Below are 22,659 nucleotides of genomic sequence, written 5' to 3'. Positions count from 1 at the left end.
CAGCTCTATCTGTCCATGAAGCCAGATAACACACACCAATTAGTTAAACTGCAGGAATGTCTTAAAGACATAAAGACTTGGATGGCCACTAACTTTCTGCTTCTTAACTCAGATAAAACTGAGGTCATTGTACTCGGCGCTGAAAAGCTTAGAAATATGGTATCTAACCAGATTCTTACTCTGGATGGCATTACCTTGGCCTCCAGTAACACTGTGAGGAACCTTGGAGTCATTTTTGACCAGGATATGTCCTTCAACGCACATATTAAACAAATATGTAAGACTGCGTTCTTCCATTTGCGCAACATCTCTAAAATTAGAAATATCCTGTCTCAGAGTGACGCTGAAAAACTAGTTCATGCATTTATTACTTCCAGGCTAGACTACTGCAATTCATTATTATCAGGATGTCCAAAAAACTCACTGAAAAGCCTTCAGTTAATCCAAAATGCTGCAGCATGAGTACTGACAGGGACTAGAAAGAGAGAGCATATTTCTCCTGTTTTGGCTTCCCTTCATTGGCTTCCTGTTAAATCCAGAATTGAATTCAAAATCCTGCTCCTCACATACAAGGTCTTAAATAATCAGGCCCCATCTTATCTTAATGACCTTGTAGTACCATATCACCCTATTAGAGCACTTCGCTCTCGCTCTGCAGGCCTACTTGTTGTTCCTAGAGTATTTAAAAGTAGAATGGGAGGGAGAGCCTTCAGTTTTCAGGCCCCTCTTCTGTGGAACCAGCTTCCAGTTTGGATTCAGGAGACAGACACTATCTCTACTTTTAAGATTAGGCTTAAAACTTTCCTTTTTGCTAAAGCATATAGTTAGGGCTGGACCAGGTGACCCTGAATCCTCCCTTAGTTATGCTGCAATAGATGTAGGCTGCCGGGGGATTCCCATGATGCATTGAGTTTTTCCTTTCCAGTCACCTTTCTCACTCACTATGTATTAACTGACCTCTCTGTATTGAATCGTATCTGTTATTAATCTCTGTCTCTCTTCCACAGCATGTCTTTATCCTGTCTTCCTTCTCTCACCCCAACCGGTCGCAGCAGATGGCCGCCCCTCCCTGAGCCTGGTTCTGCCGGAGGTTTCTTCCTGTTAAAAGGGAGTTTTTCCTTCCCACTGTCGCCAAAGTGCTTGCTCATAGGGGGTCATATGATTGTTGGGCTTTTCTCTGTATCTATGAAGCGCCTTGAGGCGACATTTGTTGTGATTTGGCGCTATATAAATAAAATTGAATTGAATTGAATTGAATTGATCAGTTGACAGTGCTTATCCTTTTCTCATCTGAATGTCCAAGACATCGGGCCACAGAGCTGATGATATCATCACAAAAATGATCATCAATCATCAAACTATAGTGTTCTGTTTACAAGTGCACCTGTGGACACTCAAGCTTAAACATGGTGTTTGTTATGGGCAGACTATGGTTAGCACAGATATCCAATAACAAAACACCACTCAGGTAAGGATCCACTCCTCCCAGTCACACATTTCCAGATCACACTGCCATTGCTCATGTGAGCATTTTAGTCCCCTAAAAGCACAATTGATGCCCTGGTAAGGGCACCTTCCCAGACCCTGGGACTCCCAAAAGGCTTAGTATTCTGAACTGCTGTTAAGCACAAAAGGGCAAACAACAGTCAGAACCAGGGAAAAACGTAATGTACAGGCACCGAAACAGGAGCATGCAAATATACCACCCCTGCCCAGTTCCTTTCACTGGAACAGAATCCAACCTCTCTACAGGAGACAGACTGTAGATCCTGCGCGTTGAGGTAAGCCTAAATTTATCTGGTGAGTATTTCTCAACTACATATACTAGCTCATGTTCAGAAAGCTGAACATTATTGTTAATGCTGACTTAAATTATTTTTTAGAGGGTTTTTTTTTTCCATTGATATAAGATAAGTAAAGAGTGCTGCCATGCAGGGAAGGTGCTAAAGAACAGTAATTGGTTTGTTTTTGTTTCCCTTCATACCTCTTATTATGCAATCAGAGCAGGTTTCTGAAGACACAACATCTTATTTTTGCTTATCAATAAATTGTTTGAAAACTATGACTTGATGAGTTAGATTAGCATTTAATTTGTATAGCAACTTATTAATTATATAGGTCCTAGTGGTTTAATGTAAAATGACAACAATGCTGGATTCAAGATTAAAACACAGGCATTAGAAAATACAGACATGATTTTCTATGGATTACTATAGATATATTATTAACAAAAGTAGAAAAATCAGAAATGCATTTTGCATGTCTGATTTATAGTTAATACTCTGAAGCTACCACAACTGTTTTCTGGTAAAAAAAAAAAATGCATTATAACAATATAATAGTGTCCAAATATCGTGTATAAGACATTATATCATGAAACATTTGAGTCCAAATACTGCACAGAATTTCACGTTTCAACAGGTTAAAGTTCTCCACTAGTCCTGCAGGTAGTCTTTATCCCTCAAGCTTGGGTCCTCTACCAGAGTCTTGGGAGACTGATGATCCTGTGAAGAATCTCTGTTGTTCCTAGGACTGCATTCTTCTAGACAGACATCTCAGATTTCATTTCTGAAACCTGCCGGAGCCACTGCCCCGATTTGGGAGGTCACTGGTGAAATGCTTACCACAGAGACCACCATTGCATTCTCCTTCCACATCTTCTCTAGCTCCTCTCTCAGCCTATGGTATTTCTAGAACTTTCTGCTATGTGAGATATTCACTAAGCATATGATCAGTTGTGGCTATCTCCTTATGTATCAGCTGGGTAATAGTAGGGTTAAGCTTAGCAGACTTTCAGAAGGTACTTCACATAGTCTTAGTAACTGGCCAAAGAGGGGCCAGGTTTCCAGCTTAGCCATAATCTTCTGTCTCAGGTCAGCTGCTCTGGTATTCAACATGTTTTGGTATCCAATCTTGGAGTGTGTGTCATTTGTGGAAGATGACTTCACCTCTATGATCTGACTGCTCCACCTGCTGTTAACGCCAAGGGAAAGTCATTTTCACCTCAAAGATATCTAGTTTTTACCTAATTGCATAAATAATAATAATAATAATAATAATAATAATAATAATAATAATAATAACTTTATAAAGCGCTTTCAAACAAAGTGCTGTACAACTAAAGGGATAAATAAAATAAAGGTGATACATAGCAATACAGGTAAGAGACACAATACAAGTTAAAAACAATAAAAATTTAAAAACTAAAAGCCATAGAATTAAGACATATAGGATAAGGTGAACAAATGTGTCTTCAACTTAGTTATAAAAACCTCCACCTCCAGAGCCTGCCTGCCGAATATCTTGAGGGATATGATTGGTTATATTGTGGAGGTAGACACAGACGACACGAGAGCTCTCGATTGACACTGCTCGTTTATTACTCATCACCACACAACTGAACACTTTTCCCTCCAAAACACAGCAGCAGCACTTCCTGAGAACTGGGTGTGAGTGGAGCCCTCCAGTGGTCCACCACACATGCCCCCCCTAGGGGACTAGGGGATAAGTAGGGTTAAGGCCAGGTCGACTTACAATGCTAGCGGCGACTATCCTGTCTCTGTTTGACTGCTCAATGTCCGATCGCTCTCCAGCAAGGGACCACTTGTCTATGATCTTCTTAATAATCAGACACTTATGTTATGTTACTGCTTGGTTAATTTTATGTTTTAAATGTTAGTAAAATGCACCACCCAGTGGCCGCTTTAAGTTGATATTTTATGACAGTAGAAGAAGATTTACACAGGAAGTTGATGTTTTCTTGCTATGCTGTTTCAAGATGGCCGCTCCACCTTCATGTCCTTCTTTTGGGTGTTTGTTAACGCATTGTCTGTAAGTATTTAACCCTTTAAAACCGGTCAGAGCGGGCATGCTCTGTTTTGCGTAACTATTTTTAAATCCCGGTAGCTCTGCAACCACGTAAGCTAGCGCAATAATTTTTTTTGCATATGAAACCGGAGGAGTTGTACTTACATCTTATGCCATCAGCTTGCCCTAGGTCACAGTTTCCTTCCACATAAAGCTTTGCAAAAACTGCATAAAAAGCGCTTGCAGCAACAAAAATATAATATTCCAGAAACACGCTTTGCCGATCCAATCAGCTGTTCATAACACTTCCTACGTCCATCAGCACGAACTATCGCATGTCCTGCATGAGTTTGAAAGCTCTAACAAGCTAAAAAGATATAATTATATAAATGCAGAAATAATTGTCTCAATTTAGAAGCCATTAAGTGCATAAGTAGTGGAGCAAACATCACATTTATAGTTTGCATAATTGTGAGACAGAATAATTTATTGAAACAGATACACGGATTTGATCAAAAAGCATAAAAGACCTTTTAAAAAAAAAACAAAAACACTCATCCCATGACCTGCCCGAAACCGGACGTGACGTCATTTTCGCGGAAATGTAGTTTTTTACCATCAAGGCCTCATGAGCCTATACTGGTGTTTTTAAAAGTTATGTTTGACTTTATGACTTTCTGTGTCGTTTCTGAGATGCTTAGGACTAATATTGCACTGCCACCACAATATAATGTATCATTTTTTATATAAATACAAATCATATAAATTTCAATTTAATATTACTTATCTTAAAAGCAAAAACAAACAAAAAAGTGTTCATAACAAGTCATTTGAATAATACCTTGGTGTGTAATTAATGTGTAATTAATGGTACAATGTGTATTACCTCACATACACATTGTATGTTTCCACATTTCCACATTATTACATCACTATTGAATAGTGCACAGGGCTTCCTGAAGTAGTTTATAAGAGGAGAACAGATACATTAAAACAATAGTAATAGTAAGGCTATGCACACATTTCATACAAAATAAAAACTTACTCAGAGATGACCAAGAAAGGGGATGTCCTAGTGATCATTAAAAAAAATCTTGTCTGAAGAGCTATATAATCCAGTAAAAAAGCATTTCCACCCGTATACACACAACTGACATCAATGCGGGATGGATGATCTTATAATTTGTCTGGTATTGGCTGTGTGTTTGTTTCACCTGAACACATCCTTGGCTGTGTGTCTAGATGATCTGAGTCAAAGGGCTATGCTTACCGGCGCCAAGGTTGGTACTCTGGAATCATCTGTGAACTGCAAGCTGCAGGGTAGCACACGTCCACCTGCATTCTCAAAGGATGGGGACTTCATTATTGGCGGCACTTTCTCCCTTCACTCTTACACGCAAACAGCTTATAAATCCATTGGATTTGGTATTCCGGAGTCTGCAATCCCAGGTCTCAGAGACTTCCTGTTAAATCTGTCTCCCACTCAAGTGTCTGCCTCGCCAGTGTTTACTGAGTTCTGGGAGGATGCATTCAACTGCAGCCTGAAAAAAAGTAAGAGTTTCATTGGCTTCTAAATCATTTTTCCAAAATTGTAGTGTTACAACGGCTACTGCTGCTCATGTTTTTTCCACTAATGGTAATGATCAAATATGAAGTGAACGCAGGCATATGTCTGCATATATTCTCCCTTGATATAATGACTTTTCAGGTCAAGTTCCAGTGGTTTAGTTTTAATTTTTCTTGTATATCAATAGAATTTTATCCATTTACAAATGTAAGTCATTCTACTAAAATAATTTTCTAATATCTATGTAACAGGCCTGTAATCTAGTTTTACTTACAGGCTTGAAAACACTATTATCTGTGTTTTTGTAATTATAGCTCCTGCCATAGAGAAGAAAATGTGTGATGGAAATGAAGACATACAAAATCTCCAAAGCGAGTACACTGACACATCTCAGCTCAGAATTGCTAACATGGTGTATAAGGCTGTGTATGCAATAGCACATGCCATCCATAATGCAGTGTGTCAAAAAACAAATGCCATAGAAAAATGTGACAAACTAATCAAGTTACAGTCCAATCAGGTAAGCAGAACTGAACATGTTATTGCCAATGTCTTTCATAACTCCTAATATAACTTAGATAAAAAGAACTATCAATGTGTATTATTGCAATGTCCCATGTTCTTCTTTCTCTCTCCTACTGTCTTTACAGATTTTAACTGAGCTGAAGAAAGTAAATTTTTCCCAAAATGGATATGATGTGTCATTTAATACTAATGGGGATCCTGTGGCTATTTATGACTTGGTTAACTGGCAGAAAAGTGGGAGTGGCATCATTGAGATAGTAACTGTAGGACTGTATGATGCCTCACTACGAGTGGGCCACGAGTTTAAGATTAACAGAAACATAACCTGGATGGAGGATAGCAGAAAAGTAATGACTCAAAGGATGAGAATCTGACTTATTAAACTCTGGTGACAAGTTGCTGCTACTTTACATCTGTAATATTTATATCTGTTATGCTACCTTGTCTTGACAGGTGCCAGTGTCAGTCTGTACTAACAGTTGTCCTCCAGGAACTCGTAAAATGCTGCAAAAAGGAAAACCTATCTGCTGCTATGACTGTATAGCATGTCCTGAGGGAGAGATCAGTAATATAACAGGTAAAATCAAATGTTTCTCCATGCATTTAAAATCATTTTATACTGGAAAAAATTCAATTTACAATGATTTAATTCCTAGTAGCCTCATATTGTTTTTTTTTCTCCCTTATTCAGATTCAGCTGACTGTTTACCCTGCCACAAAGAGTTCTGGCCTAATGCAAAGAGAGACACTTGTATCTCTAAGCCTGTAGAGTTTCTTTCATTTCAAGACTGAATCGTATCTGTTATTAATCTCTGTCTCTCTTCCACAGCATGTCTTTATCCTGTCTTCCTTCTCTCACCCCAACCGGTCGCAGCAGATGGCCGCCCCTCCCTGAGCCTGGTTCTGCCGGAGGTTTCTTCCTGTTAAAAGGGAGTTTTTCCTTCCCACTGTCGCCAAAGTGCTTGCTCATAGGGGGTCATATGATTGTTGGGCTTTTCTCTGTATCTATGAAGCGCCTTGAGGCGACATTTGTTGTGATTTGGCGCTATATAAATAAAATTGAATTGAATTGAATTGAATTGAATTGAATTGAAGACATCCTAGGGATCATCCTGGCTACATTTTCAGTTCTTGGTGCTTGTCTGGCCATCATAATTGGGGCTGTATTCTTTTATCACAGGACATCTCCAATTGTCCGAGCCAACAATTCTGAGCTGAGCTTCCTGTTGCTCATCTCTCTCACTCTGTGTTTCTTATGTTCATTAACTTTCATTGGAGCACCATCTGAGTGGTCCTGCATGCTGCGTCACACTGCATTTGGGATCACCTTTGTACTCTGTATCTCCTGCGTACTTGGGAAAACTATAGTGGTTTTAATGGCTTTTAAAGCTACACTTCCAGGAAGCAATGTCATGAAATGGTTTGGTCCTCCACAGCAGAGAATGACTGTTGTGTCTTTCACCATTATTCAAGTTTTAATATGTACTGTATGGTTGGTAGTGAGCCCTCCATTCCCAATTAAAAATCTAACCACATACAGGGAGAAAATTATCCTGGAATGTGCATTAGGCTCTGCTGCTGGCTTCTGGGCTGTGCTTGGTTACATAGGTCTGCTTGCTTCCTTTTGCTTCATTTTAGCTGTCTTAGCTCGCAAATTACCCGATAATTTCAATGAAGCCAAGCTTATCACTTTCAGCATGCTGATATTCTGTGCAGTGTGGATCACCTTTATCCCAGCATATGTCAGCTCTCGTGGGAAATTTACAGTGGTTGTGGAGATTTTTGCCATTCTGGCCTCCAGCTTTGGGCTAATAATATTTATATTTGCTCCAAAGTGTTTTATCATATTGTTTAAGCCTGCAAAGAACACTAAGAAATATTTAATGAACAAAAATCAGTCATAGTATATTAATAATCTGAAAATGTTAATCTTCCAATCGTTCTTCATTCTGTAGTTAAATGATATATTCACCACTTTTTTCTTAAATAAGTTCATATTCATATGCCATAATTTTTCTTCTGCATTCATTTATTTAGTGTATGAACATATATAATTGAAAGTTAATTGCCTAAATAAATGTAAAGTCACATTGAAACAGTGTGTTGTTCTGAGTTATTTCCCTCCCTCAATGGTCTGATACAATTTCTTGTAACATTTTGATTTCTTTTAGCATTTGAATTTGTATCAATCACCAATTTCAATTTCACAGTCATACAACATTCTCCACAGTTTTCTACCAGACCAGTGGTAGACCTGCCAATTCTAGTATTTTATGGCAAAAACCAAGTGGGTCACCTCGATGCTGAGCTATGAGCACTGGGCCCAGTAGATGATATCAGACCTTTGGGCCACTGTCACGAAGTCTGCTTTTGATTATTTGGTCAGAAACATTCATAGTGGTGGTCTGTGAGGTAATTTTGTAGGCTGCTGCCTGTGCTCATCCCATTTCTTATAGCACACAGGAACAGATAACGATCTTGATGATGGGTTAAAGACCTTCTATGGCCCTGTCCAGCTCTCCTAGAGTAACTGTCTGTGTCCTGGAATCTCCTGTTCTTTAGACTGTCTTGGGAGACGCAACAACCCTTCTGGCAATGGCAGGTATTGATGTACCATCCCGAAAGAATAGGACAGGGGTCTCCACTCTAGTCCTTGAGAGCTACAGCCCTGCACCTTTTAGATACATCCTTGTTCCAACAAACCTAATCAAATTATTGACTTGTTACGAGGCCTTTGCCAAATTTGATGGCATGCTGAAGAGGTAGCTCAACCATTTGATTCAGCTGTGTTGGAGTAGGGATGCATCTAAAGGCTGCAGGTAAGTAGCTCTCGAGTACTGAAGTTGGAGACTCTAGGACTACCTGTGCAACCTCTGTAGGGTTCTGGTATTACCTTATTCTACCAGTAATGACACTGACCGTAGCCAAATGCAAAACGAGTGAAAAAGAAAAGCAGTCAGAAAGACCACCGAGTGGTAGCCACCTGTAAAACCACTCCTGTTCTGTGAGTTGTCTTACTGTTGACAGTCTAGTGGACCTGTTGTTATTTCTAATGACACCAAACGAGTTAAAACTGATTAACAATCCCCTCTCCTACTATATGACCAGACCAATTTTCCAGAAGTGTTTTATTCAGCAGTGTATATTGAGCTATTTGGCAAAGCTTTAATTTTTTTTTTGCACGATGTTCATAAATTCCTCTTCTGACAAATGATCAAAATTCTTTCTCCATCCATCCAGCCATCCACCTTCTTCCGCTTATCTGGGGCCGGGTTGTGGCAGCAGTAATCTAAGCCCAGACCTCCCTCTCCCTGGCCACCTCCATCAGCTTGTTCGGGGGAAGACAAGGCATTCCCTCTCATCAGATATCCAAACCGATATTATGACCAACAGCTCTTATAGCTGTGGAACCAGTAAACATCAGGTGATACTTGAAAGTAATATTAAATAAACTCTAACAACAGCTTATCAAGCTTAAACGGGCTGCTGTTATTTATCAAGATGTCCGCTGGTTTCCTCTTTCTGGCGCAAAGTGGGCAATAAACAAACAAGAGAGCAGGGACTTGTGACAGAAAAACCGATCAGCTGATCATTGATCAGTTTCATGATTGAAGTAGCAACAGGAGAGGGAAGGGGAGAGAATGAAAGAAGAAGAGGCAGCTGAGCAGTGTAAAGACACAGAATAACTCCAGCTTTGTGTCTTTTTTCCATTCTACCTGAAGTACTTGACAAATCGCGTTCCTTTTTACTTCAATACCATTTTCTTCTATTTGTCTCTAATAAGATTGCTTTCAGAGTGTCCGTGAAGGTTCTCGGTCATCCAGGTCATCGTAGTCTAAGGAGCTTGGAAAGAAAAGCGTCTGGACATCCGAGAAGCTTGGATGAGAGGTGGGGTTTGCGCGTCATGGTTTTGTCCAGCCTTTGTTATTGTAGTTGATGTGGGGGTGGGTACAGCCTTGGAGTGTCTTGGGATTCCCTAGGGGCAGGTTTCCTGGGGGTCTCAACCTGGGGGCTGTGGTCATGACTTGGATGGGGCTCTGGTGAGAAATGGTGAGGCTGACAGGGCAGTTAAAACTGTTAAATCTATACTGAAAAGGGGGGATGATGCATACAAGGTTCTCATGACCTACAGAGCCACTCCCTTGCTGTAGCGATCAGCACCCATTAGCCCCTTATACGGACACAACATCAGGACAACGCTACCAGTCAGCCGAGAGAAACTTAAACCGGGTTGAACTGATCTTCAGGCATTCTGGAGGAAAGATCAGGACATCAAAGAGAAGCAAGCCTTCGGGTGCAACACACGTCACAACACAAAGAGAAGACAAGAACTCCTACCAGGTCAGAGAGTCTGGGTGAGAAACATGAAAGATCCTGGTATCATCAATGGTCCAGTCCAGACACCAAGATTTTACAATTCAGACCTGACTTCTGGAAGCCTCTGGAGAAACTGATCTCACATCAGGTTGATACCAGAGGCTCCCAGCGAGGCCAGATGACACCAAGTAATTCGAGCCCCTAACAGACTCAATTTGTAGATAGAAAGCTGTGGTGTGTTTAAAAGGGCAGAATAATCCCTGCACAGCTTTGGGACTCAGGTAGTCAACCCTGACCCCCAGTTTAGGAACAAAAGAGTGTTGGAAGTAATACCGATTGTTATACAGTCATGTATTATGCTTATGGGTTCTGGTTCACAATTTAGTTGGACATGAATAGATGAAAACACAGTCTTTTGAGAAAGTTGGAGTGTCAGCTAAAAGAAGGCGGATGTAGCAGGAGCAAGGTGAATGTAGGACAAAGATATATATGTAATGGAGCAGATGTAAGATGTGGAGTTGACATAAAAGGATTTTAATAAAGACAAAAAAGTTAACAACATGTTGTACTAGTAAGTCTTTTGTAATACCATGCAGAGGCATACTACAGTCACCAGGATGTCCTAGATCAGTGGTCCCCAACCTTTTTTGCGCCATGGATCGGTTTAATGTCAGACAATATTTTCACGGACTGGCCTTTAAGGTGTCGCGGATAAATACAACAAAATAAAATTATCCAAGACAAAAGCTGTGGTATTTTGTAACTATATTAAGCCTTAACTCTAGAGGCCCGGTACCAAATGACTCAAAGACCAGTACTGGTCTGTGGCCCAGGCGTTGGGGACCGCTGTCCTAGATCATAGTACGCGTTAATTGTGATTCATTAATTTGACAAAATAACACCTTAAAAAATAACGCGTTCAATCGCGCTTTGCATTCGAAGCCGATTAAACTGATGCACACATCAGAGCTACAAAAATGGGAGAATCAGAAGAAAACGCGTTGCCAGGACCGATCTGAGGCAAATTTCATTCAACCCCACGTAGGCCAATTATGGATCTTTGGATCCACATTATGTCAGCAGCTATTCTCCACCGTGAACTATGTTAAAAACAAACACCGCTCACGCCTCACAGATGACAGCTTACAATCCTGCATAAAGATGAAAGTGACTTCGTACAGCCTCGATTTGCAGACGCTGTGCACATTTGGGATATGTGCAGAGGTTCAGGAGCAGAAGTTCCATTGTAAACATACCACGGCAGACCCGCTGCTTTTTAATAACATTTCTTTATTGACCACTTTTCACACACGGTTGCTGTACGCATACAGCCGGCTGTAGCTTTTTAGCTCACAGCCCGACAACACAACAGCAGAGAGAGCACAGACTTTAAGGCGGCGAGGCGTGATTGCGGGGGCCGCTCAGGTGCATCCGACTCCCATGCTGCGGCACTGCAGACCACGCCCCGCCACACACATTAACCAGGTAGAATACATATTTAGGCAGAATTTTGCAAATATCTATTTTTTTAGCAGCATAGTGCTTTTTTTCCAATTATCTTTTAAAAGTCAGGTCAAGGCTCCAAAAGTCCAAAGGCGATATGAGGGTGGCGGCTCACAACAGTTTTTGTTTGCTACATGGATCCTTTTAGTTCAGCTGGGTGTCTTTCCTTTTGTTATATTTCTTTAACAGTTCAAAATGTGTTAATTACATAAATAAAATGTAATTTTCTCTGTAGCACTTCATGGATTTCATAAGCAACACACCTTAGTTGCTCTGTGTATTCTTTTAAAAAGCAGTTAAAAACTTTTCTGTTCAAACAAGCCTTTTGTTGATCTACGTATTTTATATTCTTTACATTATTTACATTTGATCTTTTACATTGTGTATAATGTCTGTTGACTGTATTGTTTATTTTAATCTTTGTGTACAGCACTTTGTGACTGCCTGTCTGTTAAAAGCGCTTAATTAATAAACTTTACTTACTTACTTTAGTTGTTCACACAAAGCATAAAGGTAAAAAAAACCCAATATATCTTCAATTTAGATGTCAAAAAGTATTTGCGGCTCCCAGTGTTTTATTTTGTGTCCAAGTAGCTCTTTGGGTGTTAAAGGTTGCTGACTCCTGTCCTATACAAATAAACAATGATGATGATGATGACGATAACAATCACTAGAATAAAATTTGCAATCTAAAATAACAAAATGATAAATCCTCTATCCATTTTTCTTCAGCTTATCTGAACTTGGGTCCGGGGGTCAACGTCCATCTCACCAGTCACCTCCACAAACATAAAACAATGAGGCTTTCCCAGGGCAGGCGATAGATACAATCCCTCGCAATTCCTGCCGTCCTGCCGTGTGTATCACCAATCTCATTTTTGTCCCTTTAAAAGAACTAGCAAAACAGTGTTAAAACAAAGATCAGGCCGAGGTTAACCCTTTAAAACCAGTCGGAGCGGGAACGCTCCGTTTTGAGTAACTATTTTTAAATCCCTGTAGGACCGGAACCACGTAATCTAGCACAATAATTGTTTTTTGCACATGAAACCAGAGGAGTTGTACTTACATCTTATAACATCAGCTTGTCTTAAGTCACAGTTTCCTTCCACAAATGGCCTTGCAAAAACAGCATAAAAAGCACTTGCAGCAACAAAAACATAACATTCCAGAAACAGGCTTTACCGATCCGGTCAGCTGTTCATAACACTTCCTAAGTTGGAATGGACGTCAGCGTGAACTATCGCGTGTCCACCATTACCTGGCCAAAACTGTAAGTGATGTCATTTTTCGCAGAAAATGTGGATTTTTATCTTTGGGGCCTTATAAGCCTGTACTGGTGTTTTTAACCCTGATGCACCCGCCAGGGGGAGAGCGGCGGGGTCGGGGGATGCGGGTCCCCCACGGAGGGATGGAGGGATGGAATGAGGAAGTTGGGGTCGTGGGATCCCCCGAGTGGATGGGGGGGGGGGGGGGGGTAGAGAGAGAGAGAGAGAGAGAGAGAGAGAGAGAGAGAGAGATTGGTGGTCGAGAAACACCCCGGCGAAAGCACAGCGTGTCGCGTGGCGAGATGATAAGAGCGTGGATGGCGGGTACTAACAACAACAACAACAACAACAACTCTGGCAACAAGGTGCCAACGTGAAAGAAGAAGACGAAGAAGACAATGTCACGCACTAGACCGTGGGAGCCAAAGAGCACAAAGGTCGGTACAGGTGGACCGCTTTCGCCGGCGGTGTCATCGTCGTCGTCCTCCTCCTCCCGCTCACCATCACCGTCGCCTTCACCATCGCCAGCGCGTTTGGCGTACGCGGGGTGGGCTGCGGTCGCTCCGTTGTTGCGACTGGCCACGTTTCGTTATCGAGCGCTAGGGGTCGAGGAAGACCAAGAGCAGCAGCAGCAGCAGCAGCAACAACAAGAGGAGAACTCGGAGGAGCAGGAGGAAGAGGAGCAAGAGGCCGAGGGGGACGACGACAGGACAGCCCGAACGCTCGCAGATGAGGAGCGCTACTGGGAGGATCGGGAGGAAGAGACCGAGGAAGAGGAGCAAGAGGCAGAGGGAGACGACGACTCGACAGCCCGAACGCTCGCAGACGAGAAACGCTACTCGGAGGATCGGGAGGACGAAAACGATGAGGTGGCGGACCAAGGGTACGTGGCCACAGAGGATCACGGTTACGAAATGCCGTTGCAACTTTGCCAGGACGGCGGCTCGCAAGGCGAGCCGAAAGGCCGAGAGGGGGACGAAGAAGTGGGCGCTGAACCGGGGCGGGGGGTTTCGGAGCTTTGGCAAGAGGACGCCGGCCGTGCTGCAGGTGGCGTTCATGATCTTGGGCGCGATCGCAGCCACGGTGCTGTCGGCGAAACTCGCGATGCAGATGTAGCCGATGATTATGACGAAGAAGAAGAAGAAGAAGACGACGAAGACTATGAAGAAGACGACGAACACTATGAAGACAAAGACTATGGAGGAGGAGGAGAAGAAGAAGAAGAAGAAGAAGAAGAAGAAGAAGACGACCTCGACCCGCGAGGACGAGGCCCCACCGAAGAGGCCGTGGCGGCAGCGCGAGACGAGGCCTCCTCGTTCATGGCCTACTTCCCGGCAGAGATCGAGGACTCGGTGATCGCCATGACCAACCTGGAAGCGGACAGGCACAGGCCCGCCATCGACGGATGGAAACCCATGGGCCGCGTCGAGTTCCGAGCCTACGTGGGGCTGCTCGTGCTCGCCGGCGTGTACAGGTCCCGGGGAGAGGCCTGCGAGAGCCTGTGGGACGCCGAGAGCGGCAGGTCCGTGTTCAGAGCCATGATGGTGGCGGTGATAGCTACGACAAACTGGCCCCCATCAGAGCCGTGTGGGACGAGTGGTGCGCGAGGTTGCCCGCCATGTACCGCCCGGGACCGGAGGTCACCGTCGATGAGAGGCTGGTGCCGTTCAGAGGTACGTGGTGTGTGTGTGTGTGTTGCGTGCGGATGAGAGGAGGAAGAGGAGCGGGAACAATGACAACACTAGCTTTCTGTTATTGTCGTCCTCGGGTTCTGCGTTTGTGCTTTTACATGACTTTATCGTCCACGCTTGCACCATCATCATCATCACCATCATAACACACATATGCCCCGAGTGGGTCCTAGTGACCCCCACCCTAATCACCATAACACACATATGCCCAGAGGGGGGTCACCAAGACCCCCCCATCACCACCGTCATCGTCATCATCATCAATACCATCCTAATAACAACACACACGCCCCTCGGGGGGTCACCACGACCCATGCCCCGAGAACAGGCGCACAAGGGTTAACCCTTGGCATATGTGTGTTATGGTGATTAGGGTGGGGGTCCTAGCGACCCCCACGGGGCATATGTGTGTTATGATGGTGATGATGAGGATGATGATGATGATGATGATGAGGATGATGATGATGATGATAGGGTGGGGGTCACTAGGACCCCCTCGGGGCATATGTGTGTTATGGTGATGATGATGGTGATGGTGATGGTGATGATGATGATGATGAGGATGATGATGATGATGATGATGATGATGATAGGGTTGGGGTCGCTAGGGCCCCCGTGGGGCGCTCGTGTTATTACGACGTCGGTGGCGTCTGGGGAGCGGCGGTGCGGGAAGAAGTGGCGCAGTTGGGACAGTACGTGATGGCGCAGTTGGTGCACACGTGCACTCAGCACTCGTGGCACAGGATCTTGGTCTTGACGTCTTTGCTCCTGGGACACACGCGGCACCTTCGCCTCTTGACCAGAGAGGAGTCGCGTGGCGTAGCGTTATTATCATTAGAGGCGGCGGCACGTGTAGTACGAGCCTCCGCGTCGGCCTCGGTGGCAGCACCTCGGGCCGCGGCTCTGCCTCTTCCTCCTCCTCCTCCTCGCGCTAATGCCCTGGCTTCGAGCATGGGGCGCGCGAGCGCTTTGCCCAGTCGCTCGAGGAAGAGCCTTCGCTTGTTGAGCTTGCCCGCCATCCAGTCGGGGTGAATTTCCCTCCAGAGCACGAACGCGTTGTAGGCCGCCACGTCGACCATGTTGTGGAAAAGGGCCACGGGCCACCTGCAGGTCTTTCTCCTGCAGCTCTACGTGCTCACAACCTTGTCCAGGTTGTCGACGCCTCCCTTGGTGCGGTTGTAATGCAGCACCAAGGGCGGTTTTGCGCTGCCGCTGCTTCTGTTGCTGCCGCTGTTGCTGTTGCTGCTGCTGCTGCTGATGCTGTTGCTGTTGCGGCGGCTAGGCCGGGGCTCGGGACCGGAGCGATGGTGGTGGTGGTGGTAGCGAGGAGCGGTGGTGAGGAGCAGCATGTTCTTGTTCTTCTTTGCCACGTAGGAGAGGATAATCGTGTCGGGCCCTCGTCCTCCTCCTCCTCCTCGTCCCGCGGAGCCGCCGAGTACTACGGATTCGACGGAGCCCACGGCCCTGCCCTTGACGCAGCGCAGCTCTCTGGGGATCTCGGGCCTGTTCGATCGCAGAGTGCCCAGCACGGTGTGGCCTCTTTCGCGATAGAGCCTGTTGGCGAGCTCGCGCGAGGTGAAAAAGTTGTCGCAGGTGACGTTGCGTCCCGGCGTCAATCCCTCGGTGAGGTCCACGACCACTCGAGTGGCCAGGTGCTTTTCGGGAGGGCCGCGCTTGTCGGGCTTGCCGGTGTAGACTTGCATCTTCCACGCGTAGCTGGAACGCGCGTCGCACGCCACCCATATCTTGATCCCGTACCTGGCCGGTTTGCTGGGCATGTACTGTCTGAACGGACACCTTCCTGATGGCGAGAGAGAGAGAGAGAGAGAGAGAGAGAGAGAGAGCGAGACGTGAGTTTGACAGAGAACACACGTGCAAGCGTGGACGATAAAGTCATGTAAAAGCACAAACGCAGAACCCGACAACGACAATAACAGAAAGCTAGTGTTGTCGTTGTTCCCGCTCCTCTTCCTCCTCTCATCCGCATGCAACACACACACACACACACACCACGTACCTCTGAACGGCACCAGCCTCTCGTCGACGGTGACCTCCGGTCCCGGGCGGTACATGGCGGGCAACCTCGGGCACCACTCGTCCCACACGGCTCTGATGGGGGCCAGTTTGTCGTAGCTATCGCCGCCGCCACCGCCGCCGCCACCGCCGCCGCCACCGCCGCCTCGCCTGGCTGGTCTGGTCTCTCTGTTGTTGTAGGCTCGAAAGGACTTGAGTGGCATCGTGGCTCTGAACACGGACCTGCCGCTCTCGGCGTCCCACAGGCTCTCGCAGGCCTCTCCCCGGGACCTGTACACGCCGGCGAGCACGAGCAGCCCCACGTAGGCTCGGAACTCGACACGGCCCATGGATTTCCATCCGTCGATGGCGGGCCTGTGCCTGTCCGCTTCCAGGTTGGTCATGGCGATCACCGAGTCCTCGATCTCTGGTGGGAAGTAGGCCATGAACGAGGAGGCCTCGTCTCGCGCCGCCGCCACGGCCTCTTCGGTGGGGCCTCGTCCTCGCGGGTCGAGGTCGTCATCGTCGTTGTCTTCTTCTTCTTCTTTGTCATTGTCTTCTTCTTCTTCTTCTTCTTCTCCTCCTAGTCTTTGTTTTCATAGTGTTCGTTGTCTTCTTCATAGTGTTCGTCGTCTTCTTCATAGTCTTCATCTTCTTCTTCTTCTTCTTCGTCATAATCATCGGCTACATCTGCATCGCGAGTTTCGCTGACAGCGCCGTGGCTGCGATCGCGCCCAAGATCATGAACGCCACCTGCAGCACGGCCGGCGTCCTCTTGCCAAAGCTCCGAAACCCCCCGCCCCGGTTCAGCGCCCACTTCTTCGTCCCCCTCTCGGCCTTTCGGCTCGCCTTGCGAGCCGCCGTCCTGGCAAAGTTGCAACGGTATTTCGTAACCGTGATCCTCTGTGGCCACGTACCCTTGGTCCGCCACCTCATCGTTTTCGTCCTCCCGATCCTCCGAGTAGCGCTCCTTGTCTGCGAGCGTTCGGGCTGTGGAGTCGTCGTCCCCCTCGACCTCTTGCTCCTCTTCCTCGGTCTCTTCCTCCCGATCCTCCCAGTAGCGCTCCTCGTCTGCGAGCGTTCGGGCTGTCGTGTCGTCGTCCCCCTCGGCCTCTTGCTCCTCTTCCTCCTGCTCCTCCTCCGAGTTCTCCTCTTGTTGTTGCTGCTGCTGCTGCTGCTGCTGCTGCTCTTGGTCTTCCTCGACCCCTTGCGCTCGATAACGAAACGTGGCCGGTCGCAACAACGGAGCGACCGCAGCCCACCCCGCGTACGCCAACGCGCTGGCACTGGCGATGGTGATGGCGACGGTGATGGTGAGCTGGAGGAGGAGGAGGACGACGATGACACCGCCGGCGAAAGCGGTCCACCTGTACCGACCCATGTGCTCTTTGGCTCCCACGGTCTAGTACGTGACATTGTCTTCTTCGTCTTCTTCTTTCACGTTGGCACCTTGTTGCCAGAGTTGTTGTTGTTGTTGTTGTTGTTGTTGTTGTAGTACAGCACGCGCCCGGATGCTGCCTCCATAACCAAACCCCGACAGTACCCGCCATCCACGCTCTTATCATCTCGCCACGCGACACGCTGTGCTTTCGCCGGGGTGTTTCTCGACCACCAATCTCTCTCTCTCTCTCTGTCTCTCTCTCTCTACCCCCCCCACCCCCCATCCACTCGGGGGATCTCGCGACCCCAACCTCCTCATTCCATCCCTCCGCGGGGGACCCGCATCCCCCGACCCCGCCTCTCTCCCCCTGGCGGGTGCATCAGGGTTAAAAGTCATGTTTGACTTTATGCTTTTCTGAACAGTTCTGGGATGCTTAGAACTCAAATTGCACTGCTGGAAATAGTTTACTTTGATGCACATGCTGTTTTTTTGCAAATTTGCATTGTAATATTTTTTTTCCAACAGTATATAAAATTGGTGTATCTCAAAAATAAAACTATGAAGACGCTCAAAATAAATTTCCCGTTGAAAGAAACTATTTTGTGAAACTTTTTTGTATTTACAGTTTTGAGGGACAAACCTCTTAAATTTCTCTAACTAGAAATATATGTAAAAAAAAACAAAAAACAAAAACGATTTTCAATTTTTTGTAAATTGCACTTTGTCGCAATTTGTGTAGTTATTATAGATAATGCAGAAATATTATTACAATTTGGGCTATAATGGTAATACTGATGTATAGCAACTTGGAATGCTCCCAAAAATCGCACTACAGCATGTAAAAATATAAAGATAACTCTGGCAGACTTGGTTCTATGGTAGGTCTTAAAGGGTTAACAGATTGATAGCATTTCTCACCAACAATGCTTCTTCTGGTAGCAGATGGGTGCATAAATTAGGAAACAACTATTTAGTGCCAACTTTGACAAACAGATTAGTTCTGTTTGTCAATATATATATATATATATATATATATATATATATATATATATATATATATATATATATATATATATATATATTATTTTTATTTCCAGTTGAAATTGTTGGCCAAATTGAAAGTTTATCATTTGTATAATGACTTTGAAAGAATCAAACATTAGAGTTCCCTTATTAGATGCTATGATAAACACTTTGATACCATTCTCCTATTCTATTAGAGTTTATTTGCAAAGTCTCTGAGTACAACACACCTCAGTATTGCTGTCATTAGACAGAAGTGAGCTTCACTGACTCATCACATTAGAGATTTTACAAATAAATCCGTGAGGGGTAGAAAGTAGTTTGGACCCAAATACAGACAATGGAGATGCAGGTGGATGTATAACAAAATCCGAGCCTTTATTTTGGGCTGCAAAAAACACCCAAAACAAAAGGAAATGGAGGACTGGGAAAAACTAACAAAAACCTAAACTGGGGAAAACTAGAAACAAGAATAAAGACACTAAGAACCTGTGACGAGAAACCTGGAACGTGAAACATGGAACCTAGAAAATGCAGTGGATGGAACAAACAGAGGAAGACAAGGGGAAAGACACCTACTGTACTGAAATGTATTCCCCACTGCTTCGTACTCTATTATTACAAATATAAATGTTACTAAGAAATGATTAACCAAAATAGCATTGTCATGGTAATGATCATTTTCTATTCCATATGTCAGAATAAAATCCATAGAGTGATTAAAGTGTGGGTTGGCTCTAAAGGTTTGAGAGAAGCTAACTGAGTCTAATAATAGAATAAATGCTATGTTGAGGCTGTCTGACATTGTCTTGCAAAATTAGACACTGATTCAACATTAATTTTGACCTGTGGTAGCTGGGATAGACTCTCAGGCATCAGATACTAATTTTCAGCCTTTCTCCTTGCACACTGTAGAAGTTTGTGGAATCAGTATGAATCACATTGAGAATACTTTATTAATCACAGAGGAAATGATGTAAATACATTGTGTTAATGCACTGCTGAGTGGCAGTAAGAGTTGAAAACTCCACCTCTGCCACCCCAGGCAACAAGAAGTGCAATCAAGTCTTTGGGACAACTGACAATGAGCCTTTCACATCACTTTTCTTTAAAGAATTGTTTTACTTAAATCACAATTTTTTGTTTGTTTGTTTGTTTGTTTGTTTTTTAGCATAAATAACATTTACAAGGCCATGCCAAATTATCTCGATCTGATTAAGTCCAGAATTTGACTTCAAAATCATCATTTTCCTTTTTTTGAGCATAAAATAGGTTTGTTAGTGTGTTTCTGATAATTGTCCTGCTGCATAATCTGACTGTACTTGAATTATAGAGCATGAGCATTTGCCTTCAGGATATCCAGTTTGGTATTCTTTGGACTTTGGTCAGCAGTTTTTTGTTGTTTTTTTTGCTTTGCGGCTCCCCCATGAATACCATTTTTGTCCAGTTTCTTTCTTGTTGTTGAATCACAAACATTCACCCTAACTGAGACAAATTAGGTAGGTAAGTGGTTTTAAGGTTCATCCATTTGTGGATAATGGCTCTCACTAAGGGGAGGGCGATTACTTTTCCAGGGCCAGGAAATTTTGGATAGCCGTTTTTCCCTAAATAATTGGATGATGGTCAGTAAATCAATTACCCTAACCCTAACTGGAGGAAATATTGAAACTTCTGAACAGTATAAATAAAATAAATTAATTATCAGTCATAAATTAGATTTAATTTGTATAATCTTTTGCTACATCTTGCAATATTGTACAATTTATTGCTTAAAAATTATTGTGCAAATTAATCAGGTTTTTCAGAAAAAAAAGACCTTAAGAAGTATCCCATCCATCTTTTCAAATCACTCCCTTAATTTGTGAATACATTTCTGTTTGCTATTAATCACCACAACAGAAATAATCTTAATTTGACAAAGTAACCAAAACTTTCCTATGCATATTGAATATGTAGAATTTCAGCTTACAAATGGAATACTAGCTTGTTGTGAAAAGTCCAATATACTCTGATTAATTTTTGTTCATTAAACATTTCTTGGTGTTTTTCTCAGGCTTAAACAATATGATAAAACATTTTGGAGCAAATATACACATTATTAGTCCAAAGCTGGAGGCCAGAATGGCAAAAATTTCTACAACTACAGCAAATTTCCCAGGTGAACTAATATATGCTGGGATAAAGGTGATCCACACTGCACAGAATATCAGCATGCTGAAGGTGATAAACTTGGCTTCATTGAAATTATCAGGTAATTTGCGGGCTAAGGCAGCTAAAACAAAGCAAAACAAAGCAAGTAGCCCTATGTACCCGAGCACAGCCCAAAAGCCAACAGGAGAGCCTAATGCACATTCCAATATGATTTTCTCCTTGTATGTGGTTAGATTTTTTATTGGAAAAGGGGGACTGAATACTAACCAAAAAGTACATATTAAAACTTGAATAAAGGTGAAAGACACAACAGTCATTCTCTGCTGTGGAGGACCAAACCATTTCATGACATTGCTACCTGGAAGTGTCGCTTTAAAAGCCATTAAAACCACTATAGTTTTCCCAAGTACGCAGGAGATACAGAGAACAAAGTTGATACCAAATGCAGTGTGACGCAGCATGCAGGACCACTCAGATGGTGCTCCAATGAAAGTTAATGAACATAAGAAACACAGAGTGAGAGAGATGAGCAGCAGGAAGCTCAGCTCAGAGTTGTTGGCTCGGACAATTGGAGATGTCCTGTGATAAAAGAATACAACTCCAGTGATAAAGGCCAGACAAGCACCAATGACTGAGAATGTAGCCAAGGTAATTCCTAAGATGTCTTGAAAGGAAAGAAACTCTATAGGTTTAGGGATACAAGTGTCTCTCTTTGCATTGGGCCAGAACTCTTTGTGGCAGGGTAAACAATCAGTCGAATCTGAATAGAAAGAAAACAATATATAGGCTCCTTGTAATTTCTGTAATTTTCATATGTTCACAATAAAAACATTTTACATGCATAGAATTTTTTTCATTTTACCTGTTGTATTACTGATCTCTCCCTCAGGACATGCTATACAGTCATAGCAGCAGATGGGTTTTCCTTTCTGCAGTACTTTACGAGTTCCTGGAGGACAACTGTCGGTGCACACTGACACTGGCACCTGTCAACACACAAAGGTGGCATAATAAATATAAATTATCTTGTTCAGTAGAGTTACATTCTCATCCTTTGAGTCATTACTTTTCTGCTATCCTCCATCCAGGTTATATTTCTGTTAATCCAAAGTTCGTGGCCCACTGGTAGTGATGCATCATACAGCCCTACAGTTATAATATCAATGATGCCACTTTCACTTTTCTGCCAGTTGACGAGCTCATAAAAAGCCACAGGATCCCCATTAGCATTAAATGACACATCATATCCATTTTGGGAAAAATGTACCTTTTTCAGTTCAGTTAAAATCTGTAAACATGAATAAAGAGAGAGAATGGGAGAGAAAGGAAATAGATACAATATTGCAATAATCAATATTAATACAAAATTGAATTCAAGCAGGTGATGAGGGAAACTGCCATTAAGATATTTATTTC

General features: G+C 43.9%; 2 protein-coding genes across 2 annotated transcripts; one reads left to right on the top strand and one right to left on the bottom strand.

Moving 5' to 3' along the window:
• The first annotated feature begins 5,069 nt into the window (after window positions 1–5,069).
• LOC146503434 (vomeronasal type-2 receptor 26-like) lies at window positions 5,070–7,803 on the top strand. The gene is made up of 2 exons (XM_085131166.1): window positions 5,070–5,358; window positions 6,995–7,803. Exons 1-2 carry the CDS (start codon window positions 5,070–5,072, stop codon window positions 7,801–7,803), a joined length of 1,098 nt encoding a protein of 365 aa, XP_084987292.1.
• A 13,001-nt stretch (window positions 7,804–20,804) lies between these two features.
• Window positions 20,805–22,327, bottom strand: LOC146503433 (extracellular calcium-sensing receptor-like). Its single transcript, XM_085131134.1, has 3 exons — window positions 22,310–22,327; window positions 22,106–22,229; window positions 20,805–22,003 (listed from the first exon to the last, which is right to left on the bottom strand). Exons 1-3 carry the CDS (start codon window positions 22,325–22,327, stop codon window positions 21,105–21,107), a joined length of 1,041 nt encoding a protein of 346 aa, XP_084987260.1. The 3' UTR covers window positions 20,805–21,104.
• Between the last annotated feature and the right edge of the window lie 332 nt (window positions 22,328–22,659).

Source organism: Neolamprologus multifasciatus, chromosome 14 (genome assembly GCF_963576455.1).
Source record: "Neolamprologus multifasciatus chromosome 14, fNeoMul1.2, whole genome shotgun sequence".
Lineage (NCBI taxonomy): Eukaryota > Metazoa > Chordata > Actinopteri > Cichliformes > Cichlidae > Neolamprologus > Neolamprologus multifasciatus.
This window is presented reverse-complemented; position numbering and strand designations above follow the sequence as displayed.

What these genes read in the sequence shown, in the direction of transcription:
- LOC146503433 (XM_085131134.1), bottom strand. An exon ending in AGAGATCAGTAATACAACAG is followed by an intron (nt 22,004 to 22,105) that starts GTAAAATGAAAA and finishes CTTTCTATTCAG; the next exon opens with ATTCGACTGATTGTTTACCC.
- LOC146503434 (XM_085131166.1), top strand. Translation starts at nt 5,070, where the DNA reads ATGCTTACCGGCGCCAAGGTTGGTACTCTGGAATCATCTGTGAACTGC. An exon ending in CAACTGCAGCCTGAAAAAAA is followed by an intron (nt 5,359 to 6,994) that starts GTAAGAGTTTCA and finishes ATTGAATTGAAG; the next exon opens with ACATCCTAGGGATCATCCTG.